We start from the raw sequence: 25,711 nt of genomic DNA on the forward strand, positions 1-25,711 counted from the left end.
TGAAGGACAGATAATAAATCATCATTATAAATTAGGTAAGTTCACCTTTCAGCCTGTGAACATGTGCAAGATAAACATTATCGCTTAAAAACATTACAGCTGTTTGTGCAAAGCAGTTTTTTGCTCTGTCCACATGGCATTGTGCTCAAAATGTCAGACTACCAGAGTTCTCTGAGAAGAGGGATTGAAAGTTCAAGCACTCTGAGAATTGTAGCTCTGTGAGGGAAATAAGTGTCTCCTGGCAACTCTCAGCACCCTTAGCAAACTACAGCTCCCAGATTCTTTAGGGAAGCTGTGACGGTTGAATGTTGCATCACAGGGCTTGAAATGTGTGGTGTTTCAATGGTCAGACTCAGGAAGCCATGGTTCAAATCCCCATCACAAATCCCAGTCTCCTCCCCCATCGTTCAGCCTGGACACCAAGGTCCTCCTCTGAGGATCTTCTGCTGGTTTCTTACTGTGAGAAGCAAAGTTGCAGGGAACCAGGCAGAGGGCCTTCTCGGTAGTGGCACCCTCCCTGTGGAACGCCCTCCCTTCAGATGTCAAGGAGATAAAGAATTACACAACTTTCAGAAGACATCTGAAGGCAGCCCTGTATTGGGTTTTTAAAAAATGTTTCATGTTTTTAGATATGCTGTAAGCCACTCAGAGTGGCTGGGGAATCCCAGCCAGATAGGCAGGGTATAATTAATTATTATTATTATTATTATTATTATTACAGTGGAACCTCGGTTTTCAAACTTAATCTATTCCTGAAGACCGTTCGACTTCCAAAACGTTCAAAAACTGAGGAGCATTGGGCAGTCAGCAAAATCAATTGCGAAAAAAGAAAAACACGCAGCGGAAGCCGTTCGACTTCTGAGGCACGTTCAAAAACGGAAGCAATTACTTCTGGGTTTTCGGCATTCGGCTTCCAAAACGTTCGGCTTCCAAGACGCTAAAAAACCGAGGTTCCACTGTATTATTGAAGCTGCCAGAGTGACGGTGAGCAATCGCCGTCTCTCAACCCAGAATACCTCGCCGTGTTGTGGTTTTTTGTGTGTGAGGTAAAAAGCAGGAAACTAATAAGTATTTTCCAAATTCTTTGGAAGAAGCCTGGGAGAAAAGAAGTGTAACAAACAAAATACTTATGGGAAAATGGAGTTGTTCCAATGAGATGCCAGCACTTCCTGTTCAAGACATTGTTCTTTCACCTACTTTTCTCTACAACGAAGTAATCATGGGGCCAATCCAGGGTGAAAAGTGGAAAACAAGGTGCTTTTGGAAAAAAATGGAAATGAGACAATTTTGGGTGAGTCATGACTCTTTGTGGGCTTCCTTTGGTAAACCAATATTGTTTAACCACTCTTACTGTAACTGAGCTGCTGGGAGATTAAAAGGATGGAATAAGATGTTAAGTATTATTGATAGCAATGAAATATAATCGTATTAAATATTGGGTGGGGTTGTTAGTACAGTGATACCTCGGGTTACAAACTTAATTTGTTCCGGAGGTCCATTCTTAATCCGAAACCATTCTTAACCTGAGGCGTGCTTTCGCTAATGGGGCCTCCTGCTGCTGCCGCGCCGCCAGTGTGCAATTTCCGTTCTTATCCTGGGGCAAAGTTCGCAACCCAAGGTACTACTTCCAGGTTAGCGGAGTTTGTAACCTGAAGTGTTTGTAACCCGAAGCATTTGCAACCCAAGGTACCCCTGTATATGTAATCTTAATAATTCTTAAAATAACCCAGTGGCATGTGCCGCTTTTATTATCTTCATCTGGTATTTATTATTTAATAGGTTTAGAAACTGCATCATGGCCAGAGGCCAATTCCTAAAAGCCACAGAAGCATCTTTAGAAAACTCAAAAGAACACAAAAACCAGAGTTTACAGAAAACAATAAAATAATCTCTGCTCCGCAAACAGGCAGTTAATATTCCGTAGGTGCTAAGTCACTCCCCTTATCCCCTCCCCAAAAACCTGGAATAAAAATGTCTTCAGTAGGCCCTCAAACATCATGGCTTCAGGTGCCTGTCTAGTTTTAGCTTGCGATTGAGTCTAGAGGGCTGGAGCTGCAACACTAAAAGCCCAGTTGCTACTGCAAGCTGAGCACACCTCTGGAACATAAGACATTGTAAGTGTGTGTGTGTGCGTGCGCCCATGAATAGCATCTGTCTTGCACTTAAAAAAAGAAACAGCCGAGAAGGGGGAAATGTGAATCACATCGGTACCACGATGCTGAGGAAAGAGGTTAGTGGTAAAGTTTTCCTGCATAGGCGCCGGCTCCAGAGGCGGTGAGGCTCTTTGGGCCCCCTCAAACTTTTTTTTTAGGGAACCGGGGGCTCCCATTGTCAAGGCTGAATGTGGGGCCAGGGGCAGAGCGACATCGTGCATGTCGCACATGTGACATCAGGACATTTTGTGATGTCGCGTGCACGATGTCAAGACACTGCGTCAGCCCCCTCAGCATTCTTTGTGCTTCTGTTTTCCTTCTCTACATGTCCCAATCCTCAAAACTGCAGTTTGCACAATGGAAACGGTGGGTGGGGAGTTTGATTAGGGAAATGTGTGGGATGTGATACATAAGTAGCAGTCAAGTACAACATTCCTTGTTTTCCTAGAGTGGACATGCAGGGGAATGTTTGGTCCAGCCAGTCGAAAACTTCTGGTTTCCTCCTGGCTGGGACTTTTTGCATGTGACTAGAGATGGGTGTGACCTTACTTGTCCAGGTAACAAAAAGGCAACTCACGCAGCATGCCCTCTCTCTTTGACCTTCTCCGTCGTTGGAGCAGGTTTTAGCTAGAATTGCTCTGTTGGCTCTCAGCCAACACAGCACACGGTGATTATCTCCATATGGGATAGATCAGGGGTCAGCAAACTTTTTCAGCAGGGGGCCGGTCCACTGTCCCTCAGATCTTGCGGGGGCCCGGACTGTATTTCAAAAAAATAATAATGAACGAATTCCTATGCCCCACAAATAACCCAGAGATGCATTTTAAATAACAGGACACATTCCGCTCATGTAAAAACACCAGGCAGGCCCCACAAATAACCCAGAGAGACATTTTAAATAACAGGACACATTCCACTCATGTAAAAACACACTGATTCCCAGGCCGTCCACGGGCCAGATTTAGAAGGCGACTGGCCTTCGTTTGCCTACCCATGGGATAGTTCCACATGTATATACTTTGTAACTAAGTCTGCCTTCAGAGATCCAACAGATGATGTGAGTAAACTTCTTTTATATACTTTACACAAGATTGTGGTGTGTTTATTCTTTTAAGAGGGACAGAAGGGAAATTACCAGGAACCTAATATTGAGAGGCTTAAACAAGCCTGCAACCAGCTATCTGCTGTGCATTTAAAAGGGGAATGTAAAACTCTGCTAAGTTACAGAACTTGCTAGCGCAAGTGAGGAAGGATATTAATAAACAATATATCCTCTCCTGCCTCCCTGAACATTCCCACAAAATGGTGCTGGGGGAAAGATTAAGACAATCTTGACCCGATTCACTTTCCACGGGTCGTGGTCCTCTCTTTGAAGGGCTGTCTGCTTTAAAGCTAAAGAACCCTATCAGGAAGGAAGCAGGAGGGGCTTGAAGCTGCTCATCACTAGTTAGTACATCCAGACAGCAGACGCATCAGGCCTGCAGCAGGTCACCGATTTACCATCTTACCTGCTCCAGTGAGCTAGGTTGTATTTCTTTGGAAATTCTAGCAATTCCGTCTACATTTGCACCTGTTACCAGCACATGCAGACTTTATGCAAACACCTGCCTTCCTTTGGTGATGCATAAGTCGCCACCCTACCCAAAGCTCAGCATCCCCAGAAAATGTCAGCCCCACAACCTGCTGCCTTTAGCCATAGAAGCAGTTGTACTTGATGCCTGGGGCTCAGTCCTGGAAAATAAGAAGTGAGGCAGGAAGAAAGTGTTAGGATATTGATGACCTAAAAAGCTGTGTGGAGCTGTTGTATGTCACATGCCTGTTTACATTCCAGCACAGCTTGCTGGGAACTTCCGTTTGTGTATAGCTTTTGCTTTATGCCGCTTCTTCGTTGGACATGAAGGAGAGCAGACATGTTTTCTTTGTCCTGAATAAACTGCTTGTAAATATGCTTTACATATGCCTCTGTCTGCCCTTCCGTCGCGAAGAGTTTGTTATCTTTGCTGGCTTGCGTGCTCAGCTTCTGAAAGGCATCTGAAGCTCTGAGTCACAGTTTTGATGCAGAACCGAGGACTGGAGTTCGACCTGCTGCCAGCTGGTGGGCTGGAGCCAGCTGGGGGTCTGCCAATTGCCCCTGTTCCCTTGGGCGCATCACAACAGAAAGGCCCTCTGGAGATGAGCAGGGGAGCAACCTGTCCCTCCAAGCCTAAGGTTAAAGGAGATGGCTTTTAGGTTATGGGTTGGGATGTGGTTTCCATTCCTGGTAGGCTTCAGCACATCCCCTCTTAGAAATCAACCACAGGTTTCGACACCTCAGCCTCTCTTCCTCCGACTGCGCTCCAGCAGCCAGACACTTCGCAGAACATTCAACTTGGTGGTTTTGAGGTAAAAGGCTTTCTGCGTTTCAGTGCCGGAAGCGCACAGCTCAAAAGAAAAGAGGCAGCAAATAAACACACATTGAAATAGCAGCAACAAAGCGACCCACAGGACGAGTGTTGAGGCGGAAAAGCTTGGAGGTGGGTGTGTTTCCAAAGGGCAAACCCAAGCCGGGGGTGGGGTGGGGGAAGGCTTGTGACAATGGCTTTTGTTAAAACCCATAATCACCAGCTCTGTGTGTATCTGTGTGCAAGAGGCAGTGTGGTGCAGTGGTTAGAGCCCTGGACTAGGACCCAAGAAAGCAGGGTTCATATCCCCACTCAGGCATGAAGTTCACTGGGTGACCTTGAGCCATTCACTCACTCTCAGCTTAATTTACCTCACAGGGCTGAGCGGTCCTTTGGCAGATTCAAGCCAATTATTAACAGAGATTGTGGCTAGATTTCCCTTTCTGGGTGCAAAAAGGTGAAACCTCCCCCCGATTAAGCCTACCCTGTCTGGCTACTGTTCTCATACATTACAAATCTAGCTGTGTTATTTTCCCCCTCAACACATTTTTAGGTCCATCAGTTCTAACACCCAGCATTCGGTGACCACTGAGCATTCTCTGCTCGCATTGGTCTGAGTTTTGGGAGGAGAGGGTGACCCTTTGCGTTGTTTGGGTGTTTTTTTAAAGAAGAGTTGTTGTACTTCTGCATTTATTTCTTCCGTTATAAGTTGCTTGAATAATGACTCTTGCCTTTCTGTCCCCCCCCCCCTTATTCTGTTTGATATGAAGGGTTATATTTATTTGATAGATACATGGTCTGCATTCCTTATACTGTAAAGTATTGTTCTTCTGTTAATGCAGGGGTGGGAACAGGGTAGGATATGGGGGACTGAGAGAGTGAGGTGGGTGAAATCGGGGCTTGAATGTGTTCACTGAGACAGGGAATCCCCTGGCATTATGTTGATTTAGCTGAAGTTCCCACAGTGGTAGAACAATTGGGAAAACCCCATTACTGAGCCTATGAAAGTGCCTTGTCAGATCATCAGTGACCATAACAGCATTTTTTCAAAACTCCAATAAATAAATAGATCTATTGGCTACAGCCCTTGCAAGCTTCCAGGAACAGATCTTTGCAAGCTATGCAGCCTTTCCATTTATTTAAGGGATTAAGTCAGGGATTGAATTCGCCAGCTGGTATATATAATTCATGTGCTCTCTTGCTGAACTCTCACACGCCTTCCCATTCTGGTAAAATTTCCCCAAACTTAGTCTCAAACCAGGAAACTTCCTTGGTTTCACAGGGCAGGACCTAAATTTGAGAAAAGTGATAAAAGCAAATTCTTAACAGCACATAGGAAGTCACAATCTTTCCCAGATTTAACCGTCAATCCCTTTGACCTGGGAACTCTGGGAATCGTATTTTTATACACAGGTGAATAGAAATTCTCCCAGCAACTATCAACACTTCTAAATAAACTACATTTTTATCCATGTAGTATGTGCATTTTTGTACGCATTATGCGAATTGAGTGCTGTGTTGCAAAATTCGAAGTGTGAATTTCGAAGGCAGGCTGCATCTTTGTTTCTGTATTGTTTTAGAGAGCAGGAACTGGGTAGAATTGCCTTTAAAAATTTTGCCCTGTTTAGTAACTCCTTTTTGAGATTCTTCTGCTTGTCGTGGACTCTGCGTTGCCAACCAGGATTATCGAGCCATGGGCATCATCCTGATAATCATTTATCAAAGCTTATTAAAACCAACTGTCCTGAAATCTGAGGTTTACATAACATTACAAATTCCAGCATCACCTGGTCGCTTTCATTCTCAAGGTTCCCACTAATTTCGGTCTCATTCACTGCAGAGCCAAGTCTCAGGCTGCTTCTACTCTGTGGAAATAGTCCCATTTTAGTCGCTCTCTCTTCTCACATATGCAAGCTGTGCTCATAAAGATGTTCCTCCCATGTTTTCCCTGTTCAGAATCCCAGCAGTCCTCAGAAAGTCCAGCTTTAAAGAAAGCCCAACACAATGGATATTGATCAGCCCCCTAGGTATAGCTGTTCCGGATGGTTTTCACCTATGCAGATGGTTCCAACAAATTCCTTCTCTATGGTTCATTTCTCATTTCTATAAATCAGTAATTGTGACCGGCTCTATCTGGCTTCATATGTTGTTCCTCATTCCATCCAGGGTGAGTGGCATAAACTGCTCCTGCCCTTCAGGACAGGGTGAGGTGGAAGCAGGCTCACATTGCTGCAGGATCTCCTTGGGAAAAAATGGGGGTGGGGCAGGGCCCCTCAGTCACCCCTCCCCAGCTGCTGCCCCAGGGTGGACGTCTGAAAAACCACAAAACCATGCAGGGCCAGCGCCAACAATCAGAAAATCCCAAACCAAGCTCTGCTTTAAAACCTCAAACTAAATCCCAAACCAAGCTCTGCTTTAAAACTTCCAAGGAAAAAGAGTCCATCGCCTCTTCTGGGAGTCTGTTCCACTGTCAAACAGCTCTTACTGTCAGAAAGTTCTTCCTGATGTTTAGTTGGAATCTCCCTTCTTGTAAACTGATGTCATCGATTTGGGTCCTAGCTTCTGGAGCAGGGGGAAACAAGCTTGTTCCATCCTCCATGTGACACTTCTTCAGATATTTGAAGGAGCCCATCATATTTCCTCTCAGTCTCCTTTCCCCCCAGGCTAAACATACCCAATTCTCTCAACTGTTCCTCAGCAGGCTTGGTTTCCAGACCCTTTATCATCTTGGTTGCTCAACTTTGTGCATGTCCCAGCTTGTCAACATCCTTCTTAAATTGCAGCACCCAGAACTGGACACAGCAGTCCAGGTAAAAACACAGCAGACGCGGCAGCTAGAAAAGCCAATGCAATTCTGGGCTGCATCAATAGGAGTATAGCATCTAGATCAAGGGAAGTAATAGTGCCACTGTATTCTGCTCTGGTCACCTGGAGTACTGTGTCCAGTTCTGGGCACCACAGTTCAAGAAGGACACTGACAAACTGGAACGTGTCCAGAGGAGGGCAACCAAAATGGTCAAAGGCCTGGAAACGATGCCTTGTGAGGAACGGCTAAGGGAGCTGGGCATGTTTAGCCTGGAGAAGAGGAGGTTAAGGGGTGATATGATAGCCATGTTCAAATATATAAAAGGATGTCACATAGAGGAGGGAGAAAGGTTGTTTTCTGCTGCTCCAGAGAAGCGCACACGGAGCAATGGATTCAAACTACAAGAAAGAAGATTCCACCTAAACATTAGGAAGAACTTCCTGACAGTAAGAGCTGTTCGACAGTGGAATTTGCTGCCAAGGAGTGTGGTGGAGTCTCCTTCTTTGGAGGTCTTTAAGCAGAGGCTTGACAACCATATGTCAGGAGTGCTCTGATGGTGTTTCCTGCTTGGCAGGGGGTTGGACTCGATGGCCCTTGTGGTCTCTTCCAACTCTATGATTCTATGATTCTAGGTGTGGTCTGACCAAGGCAGAATAGAGCGGGACTATTATTTCCTTGATGTGGACACCTTTGCTGATGCAGCCTAGAAGAACATTAGCTTTTTTTTGCCGCTGCATCACATCACTGAGTCATGTTAAGACCCCCTAGATCCTTTTTACATGTACTACTGGCAAACTGGGTGTTGGCCCAGCGCCAAGGGCCTTCTGGCGGTTCCCTCCCTGCGAGAAGCAAAGCTACAGGGAACCAGGCAGAGGGTCTTCCCGGTAGAGGCGCCTGCCCTGTGGAACGCCCTCCCAGCAGATGTCAAAGAGATAAACAACTACCTGACATTTAGAAGACATCTGAAGGCAGCCCTGTTTAGGGAAGTTTTTTATGTGTGACATATTAATGTATTTTTAATCTTTGTTGGAAGCTGCCCAGAGTGGCTGGGGAAACCCAGCCAGATGGACGGGGTACAAATAATAAATTATTATTATATATGTGCACCTGGTTCTTCCTGATTAAGTGTATAACTTTGCTTTTGTCCATGTTGAAATTCATTTTGATATGTTTTGGCTCAGTTCTCCAATCTATTAAGGTCAGATGCAGCAACAGTTGAGTGTAGGATCCCTCCGGTCTTTCAAACTGGATGCTTTTCCAACCTTAGGCATCCAAGTTTCTGACAGTTGTGCTAGATTCAATTACTTACATGACAGTTTGTATCTCACCCTCCCTCTAAGGAGCTCATGGACCTTATCATTGTGTGTCCAGTCTTATCCCCACAAGAACCCCATCATAACAAACATAAGTAGGGGCTGCTGGATTAGGCCAGTAACCAATCTAGTCCCACATCCTATTCCCACAGCGGCCAACCAGATGCCTGGGGAAATCCGCAAGTGGGACCCAAAAGCACCCTCCCCTCCTGTGGTTCCCAGCAACTGATATTCAGAAGAATTACCGCCTCCCTCCAACCGCAGCAGGTCAGACAACTTGCGTATGATGTTCCAATGAGTTTCATGGCTGAGTGGGAGATTTACACCCAGGCCTCTCACCTTTAAGCCCAATGGCCTAACCACTGCACGACGCCTCTCTCTTTCTCTCTCTCTCAACCGCCTCACCAAACCTTTGCATGAGACCTCAACACAGGCTGCAGAAAAGGACAAGTGACTTTCCATTTCTGACTAACAGAGAACGCCTCTCAGAACTGTTTCCCCCCAGCTCAACCCACCATCCTTCTGACCTTTATCTCTTCAGAGCAAGTGTTTGGAAATACCACAGCCTCTTCTGATTAATATCACATCGCTACCATCTCCCACCCCAAATGGCAAAGCATCAGAAAACCTCAACAGTGGGGTGTTGTTGTTTTCCCCCAGTCAGGCTCCAGAATTGAGCAGGGACTCTGCAAATGAGAACATGAACAGAATGAGCCCCAGGCTGTCAGCAGTGCCATGCCAAAGGAGGAGATGGAGTTGGACAACAGCTGGCATGACGGGGGTTTCCCACCCATACCAAGGAGCCCTTAAATCTTGGCCCGGGGGAAGAATGATCTGGCAATCGCCCCCCACCCCTTTTTTCATTTTCCCAGCCCAAGTTTGGTTCTCTGTTTTCCTTTTAGGCTGGCAATTTGAAAATATGAAAAACAATGGGCAGTGGGACAGTGCCTTGCTCAAGGAGCGATGGGGTGGGGAGAACAGTTCTCTATCCAATGCTCTGAAACACCTTTGTACTGCTCCTTTCGACCTCTGAAAAACCAGAAGGTTAAAGGTGCGGTTGTTTGTGAGCTTTGCGACAGCGCTGCTCTCTGCGCTTTGAAGTCCCAGCAAGGGGGGCTTCCAAGCGCAGCATCCCTTGACATCACAATGATGTCAGGTGATGGGCAGATGGGCTGCTCCCGCAAGGTTCCTTGTGGAGAGGGATTGGCCGTTAAACCACTCTGGGAACTGAAGCTCTGTGAGGGGAGTAAAGCTAAAGGGACCCCTGACCATTAGGTCCAGTCGTGGGGTTGCGGCGCTCATCTTGCTTTACTGGCTGAGGGAGCCGGTGTACAGCTTCCGGATCATGTGACCAGCATGACTAAGCCACTTCTGGCGAACCAGAGCAGCGCACGGAAACGCCATTTACCTTCCCGCCGGAGCAGTACCTATTTATCTACTTGCACTTTGACGTGCTTTTGAACTGCTAGGTGGGCAGGAGCAGGGACCGAGCAACGGGAGCTCACCCGTCACAGGGATTCGAACCGCCGACCTTCTGATCAGCAAGCCCTAGGCTCTGTGGTTTAACCCACAGCGCCACACACCCAGCAGAATTAAAGAGTGATCTGCCTAACTCGGGTGGGGAACCTGTGGCCTTCCAGATGCAGTACTACAACTCCCATCCTCTCTGACCATCAGCCATGCTGGTCTAGCAACATCTGGAGCGCCACAGGTTCCCCATCCCTGGTTTAACTAGTGGGGGTGGGGTGGGGACCGACCTCTGGCCTGCGAAGCTCTTTTGGCCAAGCCACACTAACCTGCCTGTCACCTGATTGTCAGGGCTTCAGAGCATCACATGGAGCAAAAACGAGTTGCCTGACGTCTCTGTGATATTCATGGCTGACAGGTGAGCACCCTTGCCTAGTCTGCAGGGCTTGGCAGAGGGGAGATAAGGATTTGGCCCACATCCAGTTCTGAACCCTTGATCTCATCCCTACATGGCAGGGCTGGTTTCATTGGAAGGGAGTGGAGCTTTGTGAATGGGACAAGGGAAGATGGCAACCATTGATTCTCCTGGATAAGGAACAGATTCAACCAGCTATAAATATAGAAACATTTCCACGGCAGAGGGGTTTTATAAAAAACTACCAAATGATCTTTATTCTGAATCTCAACGTTTCCCAACCCTGATTGCTTTTCAGTTCAGCCCCACTGATCCAGAGGCTCAGTTGGCAAATATATCGCCCATGGGCATCCAAACGCTTTTGCACTGCGTGGCCTGGTAGAGAAACTCTTCCCCAGCCCCCTCTCGTGGGTCGGCCCAGCAACGCTCCTCCGCTCCATAATTCACCCAGGTCCTCTTCAGGTTCCCAGCCGAGGCCCATTCAACAAGTGCAGAGCCCTAGGCGGAAGGGGAAATAAAAACAAAATAAAGCAGAGGAATTGGAACTCTTCCAAGTTAAGGGGTTCCTTCATTGATCTCGGGCAGAGGTGTTTTGTTTTTTTAAAAAAGGTTCTTGATCTTCAGGGGTCATTTCTGCCCCCAACTGACTTATCTATCATGCGGAACTCATGCCCACTGCAAAGGCTTCTGGGAAATATTCTCATGTATGTGCTCAGTCCCGCTGTCTTGACAGGCCTCAGCATCATGGCCTATGAGCTGAGAGTATGCCCTTGAACAGTGATCTACCTATATGGGGCCCATAGCATCAGCAGTGTGCCCCATCGGGGTCATGGGGGTCAGCAGTTTGTCAAGACTGCTGTGTGCTGCTGGCCTTAGGCCTATTCACATATTATTAAACGTAAATCACTTGGTGACCTTTAAGGTAACAAGCGACTAATAACGTCTAACAAATGATAAAAAATATTTATTAATGTGAAATTTTATAATCTGTGCTTTCATTGTATATATATCAAGGTGGTTCACAGAACATAAAAAAATCCAAAGAATCAGTTCATAAACATCTAAATAGAAACATCAGGAAATACTGGTTGGTCAAAAGAAAAATTCAGATTGTGAAGGCCTGTCTAAACAGTACAGTTTTCAGAAGACGTATAAAAAGAGGAAGGGGGTGGTTTCTGCCTCACCAATACAGGCTGGGAGTTCCACAGGGCAAGCCTGCCCTGCACACTAAAGCCAAACCTCAGGGGAATGGGGAACTACCACAAGTGCCCCGTCAGAGAATCTCAGTGTAACACCTGTGGCGGCAGGCATGGTGTCTTTCAGAGACGTTTGTCCGTCACTGCTGGTTTTCTCCCTGAGGAAACCATGACAAACTACGTTCGGGTGAGGTAAAATGTACTTTTGGCCTCCAGACTGCTCCTGAGAGATTAGGGATGGTTCTGGAGAATTCAAAGTTGTTACTCCTCTTAGAGATATTTGGATTCTCCAAAACTATTATCTCACCCAAACACAGTTGGTTGCCAGGCTTGAATAATAAAGGCAATGCACTACCTCCCCATAAAGGCCTCACTATTATCAAGGGCTGGGCTTGGGCATTACTCCACAAAAACCTAAAAAAAGCATTAAGCAATGTTACATAAACTTTTTCTTCACACATGGTTTCCCTTTCATGCGAAGCCTGCAGGCAGTAAACTCTCTCTCTCTCTCTCCTTTGGCTGCACCTTAATTAAACCTAGGTAGGGGCCATTGGGGGACACGGGTAGCGCTGTGGGTTAAACCACAGAGCCTAGGACTTGCCGATCAGAAGGTCGGCGGTTCGATCCCCGTGGCGGGTGAGCTCCCGTTGCTCTGTCTCTGCTCCTGCCAACCTAGCAGTTCGAAAGCAAAGTGCAAGTAGATAAATAGGTACCGCTGTGATGGGAAGGAAAACGGCGTTTCCGTGCGCTGCTCTGGTTTGCCAGAAGTGGCTTAGTCATGCTGGCCACATGACCTGGAAGCTGTATGCCGGCTCCCTCTACCAATAAAGTGAGATGAGCATCCAACCCCAGAGTCAGCCACGACTAGACCTAATGGTCAGGGGTCCCTTTACCTATAGGGGCCATTGGTGGACAAAATAAAATTGCTTTTCAGGTTGAGCCGAGACCACTTAATGGGCTCTGGCTTCAATCCAAAAAAAAGCCAATTTCAGAGAGTCCTGTAGCCCGCTAAATTTTCCCTTGACACACTTCTGTGTATTGAGACAGGAATGCAAAAGCAGCAGATTTCTTGGAAGCACACAATCCGTTCTCAGACTTTCTACAGATGAGAAACACTGGCTGCGTACTAGTTTACTTCTCAAAGAGCTACAATTCCCAGCACCCTGAACAAACTACAGTTCCTGGAGGGAGGGGAAATGTGCTTTAAATGTATGATGTGCACACAGCTACTGATAGAGGTTGCGATGTGCCAGTATACTAATAGGTAGGAAGAGAAGCTGAAAATTAATCTGCCTGGTAGCTTGGGAGGTACTCCTGGATTCATCATCATCTAGTGAGTCGCAGGTAGCAGCTATAGGCAGGAACACTTTCTACGAGCTCAAGCTTGTACACCAGTCGCAACCCTGTCTGGAGCAGTTGGACTCGCTCTTAGTCATCTGTGCCCTGTTTTTGTTGGTATATGTCTGTCACAGAAGACAATGGAGGAGTGAGCCTTTGTGGGGGTCAGTCAGACCATTTCAGCTGGAGCAGGTGGTGGCTGTACCAGACTGGTTAGCTCCAAAACTAGGCTACTGGAATGGACCTCACCTGGGGCTGGCTCTATGATTATTGTAAGTTTATTAAGTCCACACACACACAATTTAGTACAAAATATCCTTTTCCAATGCTTAAAAACAAGTAAGGATAAAAAAAGAGAAAGAAAAGGTTTAAAACTTGTGAAAAGGGAAATAAAATAAGGAAATAAAGTATGCAAAGCAAAAACAAATGGGAAAAAGGAAGGGGTAACTTCCAATTCATTGTCTGTTAGCTATATATAGAAAATTATTCAAAACATTCGCTCCAAGATAACCCCTGACTTTTCTACTTTCTATAAACCAGTATTTTCACACGGGCTTAGCTCTGAAGGGCTGTAAATTGCAGCGGGCACAAAATTCGGCCTGCTGGATGCTGGGGGAAGCCAGATGTCTGAAGCATAACTCGGAAGCTATGCCGGCTGCGGGCAAAGCTTCCTTTAAAGGTTCAGAGTCCTAAAGAGCTTGGGGCAAAGTTATTTAAAGGACCATTTTCACTCATAAAGTCCTGCACCAGCCTAAGTTCTCCTTTGGTGGGCCTTGAGTTTCCACCTCAAAATATTGGTTAGGTTGACCTGCACACACAAAACTGGGCCTTCTCGGTGGTGGCCCCAGAACTTTGGAACTAATTTCCTATTGATTTGCACCTTGCCCCAGTGTTGGTGAGTGCTGGAGACCTTCTTCAATGCTACCATTAATGAAGATGGTAACCATAGTATCCTAGAGTTGGGAGGGGACCCTGAGGAACATCTAGTCCTGAAATGCAGGAATATGCAACTGTTCTATACAGGGATCGAACCTGCAACCTTGGGGTTATCAGCACCATGCTCTAACCAACTGAGCTAACTGGCCAGCTAGGGCATCACAGAGCAGCTGCTTAGTTTTTCTGTGTGTTTGCTGCTGTGGCTATTCTACCTTTATACTTTGCAAAGTCTTGTTTGCGTGTTGCATTGTGAGGCCACAGGATACCAAGTCCATCTAGCTCAGCAATGTCTACACAGACTGGCAACAGCTGTGCAAGGTAGGGGGTGTTTTCTAACCCAGTAGATGCCAGTGATTGAACATGTGCTAATACCACTCCGATATTGCTCTTTCATACTAAAAATGCAGAGCTCCATGCAACGTGAGAAACCATGCATGTGTGCTTTTACACAGGTCACAGAATTCACCTCTTCATGGTGCAGAAATAAGTACATACAGTGGTACCTCGGGTTACAGACACTTCAGGTTACAGTCGCTTCAGGTTACAGACTCCGCTAACCCAGAAATAGTACCTCGGGTTAAGAACTTTGCTTCAGGATGAGATCAGAAATTGTGCGGCGGCAGCGGGAGGCCACATTAGCTAAAGTGGGTAGCAAGGGATACTCACCTCAGGTTAAGAACAGTTTCAGGTTAAGAATGGACCTCCAGAACGAATTAAGTTCTTAACCCGAGGTACCACTGTACAGCCTTGATGATGACTTCATTTCTCTGAGAGAAGAAGGTGTACTATTGTATATGTAAGGATCTGGAACTTGCTTTATTTATACAGAACGAAAGCAGAGATTCTCAGGAAGCTCAGTTCTGTCCTGGTAGCATATTCTGCATTTTTCCTCCCAGGGCAACTGCATTAGATTGCCGCAGTATTTGCAAGGGATACTCACCTCCTTAGAGCCAAAGTACCACACAGCTTGCACATCTTGGTGTTCGGCTAAAGCCCGGCTCAAATGGTCCCGGTTGCCAGAGATGATGTTCACTACTCCACCAGGAACGTCTGAAGTATCTAGTACCTGGTAAGAGAAGAGATGGACGACATTTCTTGCAAAGGTGACTGGCACTTTAAGACAAACTCCTAGAGAATTCTGGTCACATGACTAGAGCCTGGGAGGTTAGTTCATTGCAGCCTGGATGAGACCTGCTAACGCAGTTGTTGTTCTGTTCAATTAATAACTGTACCCTGTATTGCCTCTGCAACTATTTCCTGACTGCACCATTGTACTGGTTGGCACCAAAATAAATCTTGGAGGCAAGATTGCAAAGGTCCCATATAGACTATGAGGCAAACTGGAAACACATTTTAAAATATGGGTTTATTGGTAACACACCAGGGATTATGTAATATCTGGTTTTTGGTTTTTTTAAATAATGCGATAACCCCATTGTCCTTGGGTTCTATACAAAAGTGCCTGAAATTTCTTTTGTTGGCTACAGCTCCAAAATCTTCTGGCTGGTGTTAGGAGTTTGAAGTTCTAAATTGCACACTTTTTTTGTCTCATTTGGGTCCCAGAGGACTACTGGGAGAGATCCACAACATGTTGGAATACTTCAGGTGAGCCACGGAAGAGAATGGACTGTGCAGAGAATGAGCCAGTGTGGTGTAGTGGTTAAGAGCGGTAGTCTTGTAATCTGGTGAACCGGGTTCGCGTCTCTGCTCCTCCACATGCAGCTGCTGGGTGACCTTGGGCCAGTCACACTTCTTTGAAGTCTCTCAGCCCCACTCACCTCACAGAGTGTTTGTTGTGGGGGAGGAAGGGTAAGGAGAATGTTAGCCGCTTTGAGACTCCTTAAAGGGAGTGAAAGGCGGGATATCAAATCCAAACTCTCCTTCTTCTTCTTCTTCTTCAGAATGCACATCGACATTTGAGGGATAATGTAACTTTTCAGATCTTGTGTGGGGACAGAGTAGAAAAGGAAGAAATCTGGGGCATTGACTTTCAACTGCATGTTACCAGCTGCCTCCACTTAGCCATCTGTCAGAAAATATACAAAACCAAAAACCCAGACACTGCACTATTGTGTGCTCCTTTTCATTCCATGTTAAAGTAGTTGGGGATTCAATGCCTGAACATTGCAGACGGCTCTTGCTTCAGAATAATGACAGCTACATGTTCCTTCATGGGAAAATCATAGCATTTCCCTTACCAGGCAGCAGTAAAGGAAATCTGGGCTAAAGCACACACTTGTATCATTTTAACAATCATGGCTTTCCATGAAGAATCGTGGGAACTGTAGTTTGTTCAGGGTGCTCAAAATTGCTAGGAGACCCTTCACAAAACTAGAGTTCCAGGATTTATTATTGGTTTTTTTAAGGGTGGGAAGCCATGACTGTTAAAGTGGGATAAGAGAGAATCCCAAAGGGTTCCTGCCAGCAATTTTACAAGCTTTTTGTGACAGTGATTTATGAATGAGTCACTGCGTAATTTTGAAATCACTTGTTATTATAAGCCTTTAGTTCTCTCAAGGGGAAAATTATAACTCCCTCCCAGATTTTTGTATAAACACATTTTTTTTATTAGAGTAATAAAAATGAACACCAAACCAGAGAGAACAGAAAGCTGCAAGCCGTTGCTTACAGCAGGCATAGGCAAACTCGACCCTCCAGATGTTTTGGGACTACAACTCCCATCATCCCTAACTAACAGGACCAGTGGTCAGGGATGATGGGAATTGTAGTCTCAAAACATCTGGAGGGCCAAGTTTGCCTATGCCTGGTTTAGAGGCTTTTACGCAGCAATATATAGCAATAGTTTTAAGTTCTGTGTTCATTTCTCTTTCCCATCTTGCCATTGTCTGGCATCCTTTCTGTACAATTTGTGTCCGCACTGTGCAGATAGGCAGTTACTCTTCCAGATGGACTTCCGCAGTCAAATAAAGGTTTTAGAAGGGCTTTGATAGCCCTTTCTCCCTTGTGTAGGTCAGGACACGGAGCAATGGATCCAAACTACAAGAAAGAAGATTCCACCTAAACATTAGGAAGAACTTCCTGACAGTAAGAGCTGTTCGACAGTGGAATTTGCTGCCAAGGAGTGTGGTGGAGTCTCCTTCTTTGGAGGTCTTTAAGCAGAGGCTTGACAACCATATGTCAGGAGTGCTCTGATGGTGTTTCCTGCTTGGCAGGGGGTTGGACTCGATGGCCCTTGTGGTCTCTTCCAACTCTATGATTCTATGATTCTAGGTGTGGGGAACATTTGTCCTGCTAGATGTTGAACTACAAATCCCATCACCCCCAGCAAGCATGGTCAATGGACAAGGCTGATGGAAGCAGCAGTTTAGCAACATCTGAGAGGTTCCTCACATTTAGTAGGTTATGAAGCCATGCCAGAACATGTAAAAATCTAAATTATTTGCCATGCCCTTGTTTGAATGAATGCTGTATTCCAATAATTGCTCTTTGCCATAATTCCCAATACCACTGATTTGGGATTAAGCAGCCAGCCATCTTTGAATTCTTCACTATTACCTGTTGAGCTGCTGGTATTATAAACTTGATTAAGGTTGGAGAGTCCTCGTGGCTTACGAGGAGACCCTCCCTGGAGTCCAAAAATGTCCTCTTCGGATTCCAGGGAGGGTCTCCTCGCAAGCCACTAGGTGCTTCCCATTTATGCGAATTTCACTGGCACGCATGGAGGCCCGGAATGTAACCTCCGCGTAAATGGGGAGTTGCTTGTAGTACAAATAGATTTTTAAAAAATAAAAATTGAAAGGGAGTTACAGCTTGTTTATTATTCTGGGCACCTGCTGCTTAAGAGGCCCCAAGATCTTGACAAGGAGAAGACTGATTTCCCCCTTAAATTGTTGAACTTATCCTAGTGGCCAGTAACAGATAATTTCAAACTAGATAGTGGTACATTCCTGCATCAGTGATGAAAAGGAGGTTGCATTGCTGGCAGGAACCTCTTGAAGAGTCTGTGCAGGGAATTGGAGAAACGCCCTGTGTCTCCTTGGGATAAGACTTATTTGGTCTTTCTGTCTGTCCTCAAACCAGTTGCCATTGCAGCTGTCATCCTCAATGTTTTCAGCTACACAGCTTTCTATGCTAAAGAGCCATTGGTTGCCCCAGCTACAAAATGTTTTGCAGTACCCTTACTTTCCAGAGGGGGCGCATTCACACGTGTGGCAAAGTAGGAAGCTGGATGTGTAGCTCCGCTCTCGCCTCCAGATTTATATATGTGGATTGTGGTACTTTAAAGGCTAATAGTTTTAGGTTTCTCTGACAAATGGACCCTAGGCTATATGCATAAGGAACATCATTCTGTGGTGCAGATTCAGGAAGTTACACTCTTTTCTTTCTCTAGCTGCTAATAGCTATCATTCCTGGTGTCTCTTAATATCAAAGTATACTAAACAACAGAGACACGGGTGGTGCTGTGGGTTAAACCACAGAGCCTAGGACTTGCTGATCAGAAGGTCGGCGGTTCGAATCCCCGTGATGGGGTGAGCTCCCGTTGCTCGGTCTCTGCTCCTGCCAACCTAGCAGTTCGAAAGCACGTCAAAGTGCAAGTAGATAAATAGGTACCACTCCTGCGGGAAGGTAAACAGCATTTCCATGCACTGCTCTTAGTCATGTTGGCCACGACCCAGAAGCTGTACGCTGGCTCCCTCGGCCAATAAAGCGAGATGAGTGCCACAACCCCAGATTCGGCCACGACTGGTCCTAATGGTCAGGGGTCCCTTTACCTTTACCTTTATACTAAACAGTGGCGATAAAGCAGAACCACCAACTCACATAGATCAAATGGAGGTGGTGTCCTGTTTGATAAGCTACTTAGGGTGGTTGTTATTGTTTTGGCCAAAGTTGAGCTTTAAATTTTTTTTTTTTTGCCAAAGTTGTTGAGATTTTGTGGATCTGAATAAACAAAGTTTGAGCTATTTTTAAGGAGACACACCAAAATCTACACTTCAGTTGCCATACATCTGGATTTTCGGTGATTTCCGCCCAGGTACTGCTTCCAGCTGCAGTATTCAGGCTACGTCTGGGAAATACCAGGCAACCCTAGATTTACTATAGAGGTGGGCTCAGAGTTTTGGGATAGGTAGGGCTGTAGAACATGCTGCTTTTTTTTTTTTTAACTTATTATACAGACAGGGACTCAGTGCTGAGACTTCCAGGTCTTTTATTACAGTAGATAGTTTAACAAGTTTACTTTAGAGAAGTATGGTAATATAGTAATATAAGTTTATTTTGCTCTTATGAGCCCGAATCTAAACCTGACGGGTTTCTTGTGTCATCCTCTCCTCTAGGCTGAAGTAATAAGGCAGGGGAGTTAATAACATGATGAAGATGAAGAGCCATCATTTTAGCTTCTGCTCTGCCATGCTCCTAGAACCAGCCTGGTGATCCCTCGGGGTTGTGTTCTTGCCTTACGCGGAGCAGACCCACTGAAGCTCATAAACCTTAGTTAATCATGCCAATTCATTTCAATGGGTCTGAGCAGGACTAGCATTGGATACGACCTTCTCTCTCTCCATAGCTGTCAACTTACAGATTTGAAAATAAGGGACCAGCAGCCTCAAAAATAAGGGATCAGCAGTCAAAATAAGGGATTTTCTGGGCACAGGAATGTTCAACTTCTGAGCCCCTCCGAGCCAAAGGCAGAAAGCCCAGCCAGCAGCCAAACGAAGCCTCACCAATAAGGGACAGCAGCGGGACATGGCGCTGGGGTAAGGGACTGTCCCGCCAAATAAGGGACGCTTGACAGCCATCTCTCTCTCTCTGCTTTGCCTGGTCACATAGATGGAGAGTCTCACAGAAAGGCTCCTCCACATTCCTTGACTAAATTGGGACAAAACACTCTGGACTCAGCACTGTATTTTGCAATCCTTGGCAAGACAAATTCTGGAAATGCATATACAACATTTGCCAAAGAGAGCGTGGTTTCTGCTTTGGCTGCTTTCATAAATGCCACACAAGATTCTCTCTCTGCCCCCCCCCCCCGAATCTGAAAGTGGGCCATGAAGAAGAAATCGAGAACATAAAAAATGGCAACGAAACTCGAATCCTCACACCGAATCAGACCGGTATCCTGATCAACACACCCAAAGGAAAAAACAGAAGTGGGAGAAGGCCGCCATTGTGGAACGCTACTGTTGCCGGTTCCCTCTCACCCCGCAAGCAACTTGACCACCGCTTAAGTAATCGTGTTATATTGTATTGGAATGTGGTTTCTGTATGTTATTATATTTGCTATTGTTTTGCTATGTTATTATGGAATTGCTACTGTTGTGCTATGTTATGAAATTGTTGCTATGTTTTCCTATGTTCTTGTGAAATTGTTTTCATAGGATTTGCTTGAAATTAATCCCCTGTTTCTGGGTTGTAAGCTGCTTTGAGAATGAGTTTCTGGGTGGAAAAAGGGCACACAAGTAAAATGAATGAATGGATGAAAGGCAGATAATGGGATGTCAGCTGGTCCAATTCATTTAACACATGCTCAAGTACAGGTAAACAGACAGAGTACCAATAACAATATTAATTAATTGATCACTAATCATATTGCAGGGGTTTGCATTGCAGGGGGCTGAACTAGATGACACTTTGGCTCCCTTCCAACTTGACAAATCTATTATTCTACTATATCATTATTTATCAATGAATAATAATAATAATAATACAGTGGTGCCTCGCAAGATGAAAAGAATCCGTTCCGCGAGTCTCTTCGTCTAGCGGTTTTTTCGTCTTGCGAAGCAACCCTATTAGCAGATTAGCGGATTAGCACTATTAGCGGCTATTAGCGGCTATTAAAGTCTTAAGGGATTAGCGGATTAGCTGCTAAAAGGCTATTAGCAGTTTAGTGCCTTAGAAAAAGGAGGTGGGGAGCGAAAAAAAATCTCAAGAATCGCAAGACATTTTCATCTTGCGAAGCAAGCCCATAGAGAAATTTGTCCTGCGAAGTGCATTGAAAAACAAAACGGAAAACCCTTTCGTCTAGCGGGTTTTCCATCTTGCAAGGCATTCGTCTTGCGGGGCACCACTGTAATAATAATAATAATAAGTTTTTATTTATACCCCACCCTCCCCAGCCAAGACTGTGCTCAGGGCGGCTAACAACCAATAATAAAAACAAGTTGATTAAAATACAATTTAAAAGATTAAGATACAACATTAAAACAATTAGGGAGCAATCTCTTCATAGGATGAGAAAGGAAAAAGAAAGAGGAGGAGGGAATCAAACTGATTCTGAGCGAAAGGCCAGGTGGAACAACTCTGTCTTACAGGCCCTGCGGAAAGAGATCAGATCCCGCAGGGCCCTGGTCTCAAGAGAAAGAGCATTCCACCAGGCCGGAGCCAGTGTTGAAAAGGCCCTGGCTCTGGTTGAGGCAATCAGACCTCCTTAGGGCCCAGGACCTCTAGGGTGTTGTTATATATGGACCTTAAGGTCCTTCGTGGGGCATACCAGGAGAGGCGGTGCCATAGGTACGAGGGTCCTAGGCCGTGAAGGGCTTTAAAAGTCAAAACCAGCACCTTAAATCTGACCCTGTACTCCATCGGGAGCCAGTGCAGCTTGAAAAGCACTGGGTGAATATGCTCCCATGGCAGAGACCCTGTGAGGAGCCTCGCTGCAGCATTCTGCACCCAGAACAACGGGCCAATTCACCGTATGCCCTTGCTACTAAAGTGTTTGTGTGTTGGCCGTTTCTTTTTACGTAACAGCACCACATATGGAGGCAACAGCTTGTTTCCTTTTGTTAATGACTTGCATTCATGTATTTACAGTGTAGTACTGATATTAGTAATAATATTCTCCACCCCAGTTTTAGTAAAAAAACAAAAACAAAAAAAACCCCTACAACCTCAATGAATGTTGTTAGGATATATTTATTCCTACTTTCAGGAGAGGCTGCCGTGGAAGGCAATGCCCTCTCTTTTCACTGGAATTATTTAAACAGAGGCTGAGCAGACACCTGTCCCAGATGCTGTAGCTGCTGCAACCTGAACGGTCCCTGGAAAACCACAGAAGCACTGACACCCTCCATGAAACTGTCTAATATCAATAATAATAATAATAATAATAATAATAATAATAATAATAATAATAATAAATTTACATCCAGCCCTCCCCAGCCAAAGCCGGGCTCAGAGCGGCTAACAACAGTAAAAATAGCATAGTTTACATAAAATCACAGTCAATTCATTGAAATACATTTTAAAATCAGTTCAGAATCAAATTAATGGCAACCATTGGGCCAGAGCTCCGCGAAGATTGCTGAGGGAGGGAGTCAGGCTGTGCCCTGGCCAAAGGCCTGGTGTAACAGCTCTGTCTTGCAGGCCCTGCAGAAAGATGTCAAATCCTGCAGGGACCTAGTCTCTTGTGACAGAGCGTTCCACCAGATCGGGCCCCAGATCAACAGCTGCCTACGCCTGCAGCCATCACTTTTACCTTCCAAAAGAGAATTCCACAAATTAATCCCATAATATGTAAACAAGAACTTCCTTTTGCCTGCCCTGAACTGTCTCCTTGTCTGTTTCACTGGAGGCGGCTGCTGCTGCTGCCCTCTTGCGGGTCTGAGTCATTCCGAGAGCGGTTTTCCCTAAACCACTTTCTTCACACTGTGCCTACATTTTATAGAAACTTTCATCACATTCCCTCAACTAACACTGCCCCCCCATCCCCTGGGATTATTTCATTGGAGGAGTTCATTCCCTGGACAACTATACGTGACACATGCCTAACCTCACCAAGCTGCACTCTTGCGAAGCCAAGTTCTGTATTAATAATAATAATAATTTCATTTCTACACCACTTTCTATTTTTAAGGAAGAAACCTTCAAAAGTGGTTTATAACATATTAAACTATCAAATAAAATTTCATAGATCATAGAGTTGGAAGAGACCACAAGGGCCATTGAGTCCAACCCCCTGCCAAGCAGGAAACACCATCAGAGCACTCTTGACCTATGGTTGTCAAGCCTCTGCTTAAAGACCTCCAAAGAAGGAGACTCCACCGCACTCCTTGGCAGCAAATTCCACTGTCGAACAGCTCTTACTGTCAGGAAGTTCTTCCTAATGTTTAATTTGCCCGCTCCCAATTAAAAAAAAATAAAGGGAACATTTAGAGTGCATTTTGTCCATGGGAGAAGAGTCTAGAACACAAAAGAACTGCATTAGGAACAGAAGGGATGTAAACAGGAAGCTTTCGTTTCCAGTCTTGAAAATCATGCTTATTCAAGCAGAAAAATGAAGGGTGCCATGACCTCCCCAAACTTCCTCCATTCTGCATCCCCAAAGCACCACGATTTGTGAATGAGGCTCATGGGGAAGAGAAACTGAGAAAGCTTCTTCTTTCCCCGAAAGAGAAAAATTCGTGTTATATTCATCTCCTGCCTTCCAGTTAGCAAATCATGTTTGACTGAAGTGGCTAAGCAACACCTTTTTCATCTCCCCCTTCTTATTCATTTCTTTGCAAAACAGAAAAAAAAATGCACCTCTCTGGAAAAGCTGAATTATCCCCCCATATCAGAGCCAAGTACATGTCTGCTACAGTCTTCAGTTATGCAACTTATGGAGCGCAGACTTTGGGTTTCCCCAAGTGAGGGAATCTGCATTCCTTCGTGGGGACCACAGAAGCCACACTTGCCTGTGTTCATGCCAGAAGTTCTTTAAAAAGGGAACCGTGCGAGAAATCCCCAGGCAAATGGGTCAAAGAGAAACCTCCATCGTCCAGCTGAATGAAAAAGTGGATGCCATTGCCCTGAAAATGACATCCCTGGAAGTGCAGTGCAGTCTGATTTCCTCCCACCTGCATCCTCTGACTTTGCTCAGGTGTTGCTACTATTGACTGAAGAGGATGGGAGGCCAGTCTCTCCTTTTCTCCCCCTTCCTGCCCTTGACTCCTGGTATCTTGCACTTCAAATGCAGCAAGCCATGCAACAGAAGCTATGGTTAATATCTGTCAGAACAGCAGTAATGTGAGAAGCTGGAGGAGGAGGATGGAAGCCAGCTAATGGGGCGAGGAGGAGGGGAGTTGAATTCTTCCCTGGCTCAGATTAAAATCCAAGTCAGAGAAAAACTGAGGTGTAAGTGCAGTGAGTTGCTGAGATTCATATTCCAAGTCAAAGTATATGAAATTGAGCAACGTGGCCAGTCTAAACCCTTCCCCTGTATAGTGGGGATTTGGGATCATTTTAATAACAGATAGGGGAAGGAAAAGGGGTGCATGTAGAAGTTATGCTTACACTGTCCCTTAAAAACTTGGAAAGATCCCAGCTGGAAAGATCCCAGTGATACTCTGATTTGAATCATCTTGGCACACACACACATCAAAGGTTCTAAGTTGTATACACTTAAATGCTAATGAACCCAACGAGAACAAATGACCGCTGCATAAAAGACCATTTGAATGGATGGAGAGGACACAGAGATACACTTTATTTGATCTACGAATGGGACAAAGAACCTCCTGCATCCCTGAGGGCCACAATCCCTTCCAAGAGTCGCATGGCAGTGGTGGTGCCAGAGACAAAAGTGTATGGAGCAGCCAGTGCAAAAACATTCAAGGAGGGTACTAAGCAGAGCCAGTAAGGGTTGTGGTCTGGCAAAAGTCACAAGGACCAGGCAGAGAGGCCTGGGGGGCTGCATTTGGTCCCTGGGACTCAGACCCCCTGCACCCTGATCTACAAGATAGGCTAGAAAGCACTGTACCTGGTAGAAATCCAGGGCGAGTAATGGGAAGCGCTGGCTGGGGACCATCACCACACAGTTGCCGCGGACAACAGCAGGAGCCAGCAGGCTGACGAAAGCGAGGAGAGGCTGTTCATCGGGGCAGGCGATGCCGACGACACCGAGAGGCTCCCGAAAGAGGAGGGAGGCGCCGTACAAAGAGGTTTCCTGCAACAGAGAGAGTAATTTCTGTAGATAATATATGTGAAGAAAAAATAGATAGAAGCAGTAATGTTCTGTTAATAATAAATCAGACAAGTTTAAGTATCGGATATGGAAGGGAAGGGAAGTCTGATGTTCATGAAGAAGAGAAGAAGAAGAAGAAGAGTTTGGATTTGATATCCCGCCTTTCACTCCCTTTAAGGAGTCTCAAAGCGGCTAACATTCTCCTTTCCCTTCCTCCCCCACAACAAACACTCTGTGAGGTGAGTGGGGCTGAGAGACTGTGACTGGCCCAAGGTCACCCAGCAGCTGCATGTGGAGGAGCGGGGACGCGAACCCGAAAAGAAATTTATTGTTTGAAAGTTGTTCTGTTCTTTATGCGTTTCATGATGTTTTTGATTCGATAATAAGATGGTGCTGTAAAGATGTGATAGTGAACAATAAAACATAAAAAAAGGAAAGCAAGCAGAAGGCGTTCAGTGAGAGAGGTTTGGGGTGGTTAATATAGACTGTGAAAGGAGATAATAAACCCACCCCCAAATGGAAGCTCCATGTGGATACCCCTACCATCCAGCCCGCTCCCCAAAGTCTGCCTTTCTCTCTAATCTGGCTAAGTGCAGACATCCTATGGTGCTCATTAAAAGATAGAGACTAAAACACAGGGTCACCCAAACAAAAAATATGTGCAAAACTTCCCATCCAACTGTTCGGCATCTGGGAGGAACTTCAGCTGACCCACAGTCTGGGCTGCATCATCCCTTGGGATATAAGAAGTTTTGTGTCTCTTTAATCCAGGATCTCAGCTGAAGGGTTTTCCCATCCTTTGCTGT

At 45.6% G+C, this 25,711-nt stretch overlaps 1 protein-coding gene across 2 annotated transcripts in view; it reads right to left on the reverse strand.

Annotated features, from left to right (window-relative positions):
- Positions 1–10,764: 10,764 nt before the first annotated feature.
- ALDH16A1 (aldehyde dehydrogenase 16 family member A1) overlaps positions 10,765–25,711 on the reverse strand; it is a 44,466-nt gene continuing 29,519 nt past the window's right edge. For both annotated transcript variants that reach the window (XR_014504533.1, XM_083411526.1), the window contains 3 exons: positions 24,702–24,887; positions 14,946–15,071; positions 10,765–11,033 (listed from right to left, as the gene is read on the reverse strand). Coding sequence is in view for 1 of the 2 variants with exons in the window: in XM_083411526.1 (XP_083267652.1) it covers positions 10,857–11,033; positions 14,946–15,071; positions 24,702–24,887 (489 nt within the window). In the remaining variant the exon portion in view is untranslated. The remainder of the gene's footprint in view (positions 11,034–14,945; positions 15,072–24,701; positions 24,888–25,711) is intronic.

The sequence above is a fragment of the Podarcis tiliguerta genome (assembly GCF_965153285.1).
Source record: "Podarcis tiliguerta genome assembly, chromosome: 13".
Taxonomy (NCBI): Eukaryota; Metazoa; Chordata; class Lepidosauria; order Squamata; family Lacertidae; genus Podarcis; species Podarcis tiliguerta.